The sequence below is a fragment of the Hypanus sabinus genome, chromosome 16, assembly GCF_030144855.1.
Source record: "Hypanus sabinus isolate sHypSab1 chromosome 16, sHypSab1.hap1, whole genome shotgun sequence".
Classification (NCBI taxonomy): Eukaryota; Metazoa; Chordata; class Chondrichthyes; order Myliobatiformes; family Dasyatidae; genus Hypanus; species Hypanus sabinus.
In genome coordinates this window covers 12,091,388-12,099,553 of record NC_082721.1, presented here as the reverse complement: position 1 = coordinate 12,099,553, position 8,166 = coordinate 12,091,388, and the positions used below count along the sequence as shown (strand labels likewise).

The window sequence follows — 8,166 nt, the reverse complement described above, 5'->3', positions numbered from 1 at the left end:
ACTGCTAAAAGAGGCCGTCACCCACGTCTTAGAGGCCATTCTAACTTATGGAATGGAGAATGGCAAGTCAGGTTGTTCACCTCTACACTAAGGAATGGGCTTTTCCCATTCAAGTCTCAGTTGACAGAAATCAGAACAAAGCCATTACCTTAAAGTTTAACTGCTCACCGACTGAAAAAGTTAATACTCATATTTATAAATAGGACCAATAATTGATCCAAGCTGCAGTGATAATAGAGGCATGATAATTCATCACTGCACTGATGACCGACGTCCGTTTTAGCTGTAAAATTTTGCCGAACATTACAGGCATGCCAGAATGTGTGGTGTCACTTGCAGACTGCCACCAGCAATCCTTGGGTTTGTTGCTTGTTCACACAGATGACACACTTCACTATGTGTTTCAATGTACATACATAATTTTCTCCTCAGGAGAAAAAAAATGGACCAATTTGTTTTAGATGTTTATTCAGATAAATTCAATCCATTTTACTGTACAAAGTTTTGGTCTTCCCAAATGAAGGTCAAACAGTTTCACGATGATCTCTTCACCCTGCCAAGATAGAGGAGCATTATGATGAGGATTTTAAAACGTGCAGGCAGTTAAGAACAAATTCAAATGAAATAACAATCACTGAAGGTGATCAATGCTGCACTATGTAAACAATATATCTATGTTTGTTTTTTTTCTATGGAATTGAATGCTTTGAACTCATTAATCTGAGGTTATCAGTTTTGAGAGACTTTTCCCACTGAAACTTCCTGTGATTACATTACATGTTCCCAGAATTGGGAGTCAAATAGTGAAAATACATCACACACTCAATGGGTAAGACACTCTTTGTTATCAGCACTGGGACTGTAATTTAGTCTTGGGAAATATACAATTTAGAGAGAAAATTGAAGCAACACATTTCCAAGTAGGCAACTTCTGACGTTAACTTGCCCCAAGCACATCCCAAAATAGCAGAGCTTCCAGGGGAAAAATGGTTCACACCCTCCATCTGAGGTGGCCTTTGCTTCTATAAATTTATACAACTTTGTTCCAAATAAAATTCAAAAACACAGTATTTGTAAGCTTTTAAATCAGCTTTCAGGATTCACAATTCAGAGTACGCTCGTTATGTGCCATGTCATAAGACATGGGTGATCATGGTTAATGACCATGGTTGCTCTTGGAAATTTTTCTACAGAATAGGTTTGTCATCGTCTTCTTCTGGGAAGTGCCTTTATAAGGCTGGACACCCCAGCCATTGTCAGTTCTCTTCAGAGACTGTCTGCTTGGTGTCAATGATCGCATAACCAGGAATTGAGATATACACACACCAGCTGCTCATGCAACCATCCACCACCTGCTCCCATGGCTTCACGTGTTCCTGATCCGTGGTGGGGGGGGGCTAAGCAGGGGAAAGGAGCAGTGTCAGTGTCAACAGTGCAGATTATATTAAATCACAATGCACTGCTCAAAAAGCTGAACTTTGATCACTATTTTTCATCAAACAATGCACTATAGTTTGAGACACAGGAAGCACAGGAAAGCCACGAAGTCTGCAATACTTTGCTGATGAAGCACCTTTTATACCTGGAGACAAGAAAATACGTCTCTTTTATGTTTGCTTAAATTTCTAAAGTGCATAATAACAAAAAGAGCAAGTTATACATTATACATATTCTTTAAACTTTATAAGGTTAAAAAATTTTACATAAACACAAATGATAGCTACTTTTTAAATATACAGGGTTACCAGCAAGCAGAAACACCTCAAAATATCATCAACAATACTACAACTTTCCTATGTTCACTTACATCTCCCCTCAAGCTGCACTAGGATCATATTCTTGTACGCTCTACAAATTAAAACATGTAAATGGTGGTGTATAGTTTTCTGTGAGCTTAAGAATAAACTTTTGTTGATCCAAGGAAAATTAAAACTACAGGTGAAGGCTTTTATGAAATCAGTTCCGCATCATTTACGTAATTCTGAATACTTGATTACTCAGGAACCTTTAACTCCTACCTTTCCACTCAAGGTTCAGAGCCCTGACTAACTTAAGAAAATAAATGGCAATTATCATTTTCAAAGAAACAGCCTCACCAAAAATAATAAAAATATGCAAACGATATCATGGATACTACTGTTCCATAAAAATAAAATGCTCATAGTAATCACCACCACATCAGACATGGCACTTGTTTGTTGTTATGTTAACTTTATTACTGGAAATTTTCCATTTTACTTCTTTGTTTTGGAATAGGTTTCTGTTCATGCACCCTCACTTTCCGCTGCACTTCTAAACTGAGTCACAAACAGTTCCGTACTTCTGGGAGCCCAGCCAAGCAAAGTTGCTCTTTACCAAATCTGCACTATAATTATCTGCAATGGAGCAATTCTGTTTATAAACTACTCATATCTCCCCACCCTAGCAAATTTAAACATTCATGTGAAGAAAACCTAGATCAATGATGTATGTGAACCTCTTTCCTGCCCTCAAAATTTCTCATTGCTTCGGTAACAAGAAATAGTTTCCCTGCTCCTGAGGATCACTATGTACTGGACTCAATTATCCTTTTTTTAACATTTATGAATTAACAATGAGCACTTTCAGCCAATTCAATGGATATGGTCATCTAAACTGAGGCCATTTTTTACTCTACCCTATGGACCTCTATCAGCAACATCAATGTACAAGGATGAGAAGCAGGACTTTTTTTTAAATCCCATTAGTCATTAATCCATCTATGAAGCCAAATTTCAATTACAAAGGCATTCTCTGAGAACAGTAAATTAGTCACAGTTTAAGATCACAATCAAATGGTAACCACCTTGCTGTAAGGATCCACAGAACTAAGTGTATCACCTAGTGGCAGCAGACTGCAGTGCAGTCACACCAAGAAGCGAGAGCTAAAAACTGCAAAGGCACGCTGAAAACAATTACAAATTAATTATGACTGTAGCATCGAAACAGTGATTGTCTGCCTCCCTCTCGGTCTGGAAGGAGTGATATCTGTCTCCCCCTTGTTAGTGAGAGAGAGCCCGAGATGTTGAATTGTTGGAATGAACGGTTAAGTTTTTGATGGACTGCAGACCATGGTCTCTCTTTAGGAAGCCTTGCTATTGCTTGCATGGTGGGTGGTGGCAATGTTAATGCTTTAAGCTAGAATAAGTGGGGAGAGGGGGGAAGATGGAGGGTTGCTGCTGCTTGTGCGTGAGGGGGCAGGAGGCTTCGGGGGGGTTTTCTTCTGGTTCGAGGATGTCTGTGGAGTAAGAATTTCAGGGTGTATATTGTATATGTTCTCTGATATTAAATGGAATCACTGATATCCCTTTTGAAGGCTTAATATACAGTAAGCAAGTGTGTAAGATGTTGATGTTCAGGGGTTAATCCTGAGTGACTAATTACATTGGAACTTGAGTCGTAAAGCACCCAAGATGTTCACTTCCGATCACCATTTGACCACAAGATATGGGAGCAGAAGTAGGCCATGTAGTCTATCGAGTCTATTACGTCATTTCATCATGGCCAATCTAATTTCCCTCTCACCTCCAATCTCCTGCCTTCACCCAATATCCCTTCACGCCCTGAGCAATCAAGAATCTAGCAACTTCTGCCTTATATACACCATATCACTTCAATCAATTCACAACCACCCCACAGACTCCTCGTCCATTCCTTCCAGTTGGAAGTGCCGACTCAAAATCACAGTTAAATCATGTATGAAATGTGATAATGTTGGCAGCCACACCTCCTCCAGAGCAATCAAGGATGTGTAATTAATGCTACTCTTGCTGGTGACACACAGATCTTAAAAATAAAGATGGAAAAACATTATGTCGTTGTCTCTCGTGTTGGATCCCTTTCTGCCTACTTCAGACCCTCAGCCTGTCAGCTCAGTCACAGTGCTGTCAAACACCTCTTGATAATGGATACTGAAGTTCATTCCCCCACATTCTGTTTCCCTGCTAATTTTAGTGCTGTTCCACACACAGGTCATTTGTTTCAAACACAGAAGAGGAGGAACTTCTTAAGCCAAAGTGTGGTGAATCTGTGGAATTCGTTTGCACAGGCGGCTGCGGAAGCCCAGGTCACTGGGTGCATTTGAGGCAGAGGTTGATATGTTCTTGATTAGTTAAGGTGAGAAAGGATATGGAGAGAATGCAGGAGAATGGGGTTGGGTGGGAAATGGATCAGCCATGAAGAAATGGTGAAGCAGACTCAATGGGCCAAATGGTCTAATTCTGCTCCTATGTTTTAAGGGTCCTGATACATCAGCTAAAGTAGATTAGATAGTAGGAAGAGGTTTCCATCAGTATTTGACCTGATGAAATGAGTTACTCAATTTTTACAACACACAAGAAAACCTGGACTGCAGGTCAAGATCAACAAAACCACTGAAACATATTCATTATGTGAATTAAGTTCCTTACCCAAAAGTCCAGCTATTCCAGTGCCTTAACAATTGCTTCATTTGCTTCTATATTAATTAAGGCTTCAGCCCGTTCTACCTCATTAGTGGCAGATAAAAGTTCAGTGTTCGCTTTTTCCAGGTTGGCCTTTGCAGCCTGAAACAAAAATTCAAAAATATTAACTCTTCGATACCTCTTTGGTCACAATTTTTTGCGAGGTCTTGTTTGGAGAAAAGGTGAGCATGTATCACTTAACTTTTTAACATTCGTGATGGAATTGTTTAAAACAGCAACACGGTCCTGACTTTCATGTAATACCTGATGCATCTACTTTAATTTTAAAAGGTGGTCCAATGATCTGTTAAATTGGTTTACACAAAAAGCAGAAAAATATATTTCAACTTTATAACTGCAAAATTATACTTTTTACTACTTTGTGAAGACTCCAATGCTAAATTGCATTATGGTCAATCAGCAATAGTTGTATACATAAGGTATTCGCATTTAATCCTCTTTAAAAATATCAGTTTTAAAAACTAATTCTGTACACAACCATCACAGCTTCCTTCTCCCTCAACATGATCTTTAAGTTTGAGAGGAGGACAAATTTATTTAGATATTCCAAAGATTCAAGAGAACCAGAACCGGGCACTGCTGTATTGCTAACAGCCGTGCTTAAAAATATCTATGAACAGGATACAAATGTGGTATAACAAGGATAAACGTGTGGTTATTCATTTCACTAAGGTAAGCAGAAAGGCAGAGCTTTATTTAAAAGATGTTTAATTTATAACATTTTATGTACAAAGAGTTTCAGGTATCTTTGTATACCAATCACTGGAAAACAACAAATGGTTAAAGAAAAACAAGGGGGAATTCTCATTGAAATTTATAAAATTACAATAATGGGCAACAGAAGTGTTTTCCTAGCATGGTTCAGTAAATACAGTAAGATCTTTGAAACTGAGATGAGGAGATTTTTTTTACTCAACGACAGCAAACTAGAATTTGCAACAACAAAGTTATGGAGGCCAAATTGTTGAATCTACTTAATAAGATTTCTGGACAAAAGAAAAAAAACTAAGGGAAAGTGAGCAGAGAATCACAGAGACTTATACAGCACAGAAGCTGGTTCGTGTAACTTGCCGCATTCATGCTAACCATGATGCCAATCTACATTAACCTATTATCTCTCATTAAGTCTATACCCCCTACAACTTTCCTATCTAACTGTATTGGTCATCAGTCTCCCATCAGCAATATTGTCTATCTAAGGCTTCACCCCATCACATCTCTGCAAGCTGCTCCTCCGTAAATCAGTTCGTTGTGGTTCCTCAACACAACTTGCTCCCTTTTCAAAGTTCAAAGTACATTTATAAATATGTGTGAACCACATACAACCTTGATTCATTCTCCTGCAGGCACCCACAGGAAAATAAAGAAATGCAATAGAATCCACGAAAAACTACACATAAGAAAGGCAGAGTCTCTGAAAATGGGTCTACAAGCTGTGGAGTTAGTTCAGTGCTGAATCGAGTGAAATCATCCATGCTGATCCAAGTGCCCAATGGTTGGAGGCAACAACTGTTTCTGAAGTTGGCGATATGCGACCCAAAACCCCTACCCCTCCCACCTGATGGTAGTAGCGAGAAGAGGGGTAGATGGGTCAAACACAGGCCCTATATTCCAGTTGGCAAAACTTACAGCTATTTCAGACACTATTGGGAAGCTCTTCCTTAAATTTCTTCTCACCAAGTTCAGAAATCATCTTTGAATCCCACTGATTCTTCCTGCCAATTCATTCCTAGAATCTTTGTAATACCAATTTTTTTTCATTCTTTTAAAGTACTTTGGATTATTTTGATATTTTATCTTGACGATGTTAAGAACAATTATAACTGAGATAGAACAGGACAGCATGGTACAAGCCCTTTGCATAGATATCAGCTTTGACTGGACTGACCGCAAGACCAAGTTTGAAGGGCTGAATGGCCAAATAGCCCTACATTTCAGAAGGAAAACTAGAAACAGCCCTTATTCAGCATTTGATATAGTATTCATAGCTTCTGATTCCCTTACCTTAACTTCCATAAACACAGGTAAACTACAAATAATTTCATAACTTCATAAAAAATTGAGAGCTGTAAATGGGCAGCATTTCACTGAAGGATAATTTAATCTGCTTTACTCAGTTGTGAAGTGTTTAAAAAAAGACGATAAATTCTCCAAAATTTCTGAATTTAAAGGTTTTAGAATTTTCTTCATCTTAAATAAATGCACTTACATGCTCAGCTTCTGGTTCATAATCAGAAACAGGAGCTCCATATTAAGGAAAGTGAGGGCAATGGCATTATGATCATCTTGAGTCACACAACTTGATATATCGTAAGTCAAATTACACAGAATAGAATTGGCTCAGAACTCATCAGCACAAAAATAAGCAGTCATCCATGACGGTGGATGTGTGAATCTCTGGCAAGCTGTTCAAACTAATTGCCACTTGAAGGCATCAAAGATAGGACATAAAAATTTCAAAGTATCGCTGCTCACCAGGACAGATTCAGAAATGACGCGTGTACATGTAGGTTACTGCATGGCCAGCTACGTTTATTCTACAATAGATATTTGTCTAAAAATAATGATCAGCATCCTGCATGCTTGTTAAATCCAAAATCAACCAAGACAATGGAGCTCACAGCCATGTCACCCCAAAATCGTCACCAGAAATTTACTCATCAAAGACGAGAGCACAGAAACAGGCTATTCAATCCATCTAGTCCACGCTGAACTATTATGTTACCTGATTCCATCGTCTAAAATTCATATCTTAGACCTCCATACCCCTCCCATCCATTAACCCATCCAATTCTCTCTCAAGCGTTGAAATTGAATCTGCACCCACCACTTACACTGGCAGCTCATTCCACACTCTCACCAACCTGAGTAAAGAAATTCCCTCTCATGTTCCCCTTAACCATTTCACCCTTCACCATTAACCTGTGACATCTAATTCTATTCTCACTGAACCTCAGTGGAAAAAACCTACTTGGATTTACCCTGTCTATACCCCTCACAATTCTGTATACGCCCATCAAATCTCCCCTCATTCTCCTACGCTCCAGGGAGTAAAGTCCTGAACTATTCAACCTCAAGTCTATAATTCATTCACACTTTTCAACATTTGGCAATTTGGAACAGAAGTATGAATCAATGTTTTTGTTTATTTATTTACTTTGGAGATACAATACAGAATAAACCCTTCAAGCCCTTCCAGCCATTTTGCCCAGCAACACCCCCATTTAATCCTAGCCTAATCACAGGATAATTTACAGTGATCAATTTAACCTAACAACCAGTACAGCTTTGGACTGTGGGAGGAAATTGGAGAACCTGGAGGAATCCCACGCAGTCATGGGGAGAATGTACAAGCTCTTTACAGGCAGCATTGGAATTGAACCTGAGTTGCTGGTACTGTAAAGCACTGCACTAATCACTACACTAACATGCTGCCTACTTCTCTCTAAAGCCAGAAACAGGAAAACAATTCTCACAAATCAAATGATTTCTTAACTAAAGGTTGCTGGAAAATATATTAGAAAATGAGATTAGGCCTGCTCATCTGGTTGGCTTATCTCTGCACTTCAGTGCAGCTCTTATCCAACAAATCTCTGGAGAAGGCAAGCTAAAATATTTTTAAAAAGCAATATTATAGTTCAGCATGTTTTCATTAAAATTATAAATAACTTCATAAACAACTCTT

The 8,166-nt window shown here is 38.6% G+C and overlaps 1 protein-coding gene across 1 annotated transcript in view; it reads right to left on the bottom strand.

Annotated features, from left to right (window-relative positions):
* Positions 1-451: 451 nt before the first annotated feature.
* Positions 452-8,166, bottom strand: part of atp5f1d (ATP synthase F1 subunit delta) — a 28,407-nt gene continuing 20,692 nt past the window's right edge. Inside the window, exons 4-5 of the mRNA XM_059991143.1 lie at positions 4,428-4,562; positions 452-553 (exon numbers count right to left, since the gene is read on the bottom strand). Coding sequence (XP_059847126.1) covers positions 4,440-4,562 — 123 coding nt within the window. The 3' untranslated portion in view covers positions 452-553; positions 4,428-4,439. The remainder of the gene's footprint in view (positions 554-4,427; positions 4,563-8,166) is intronic.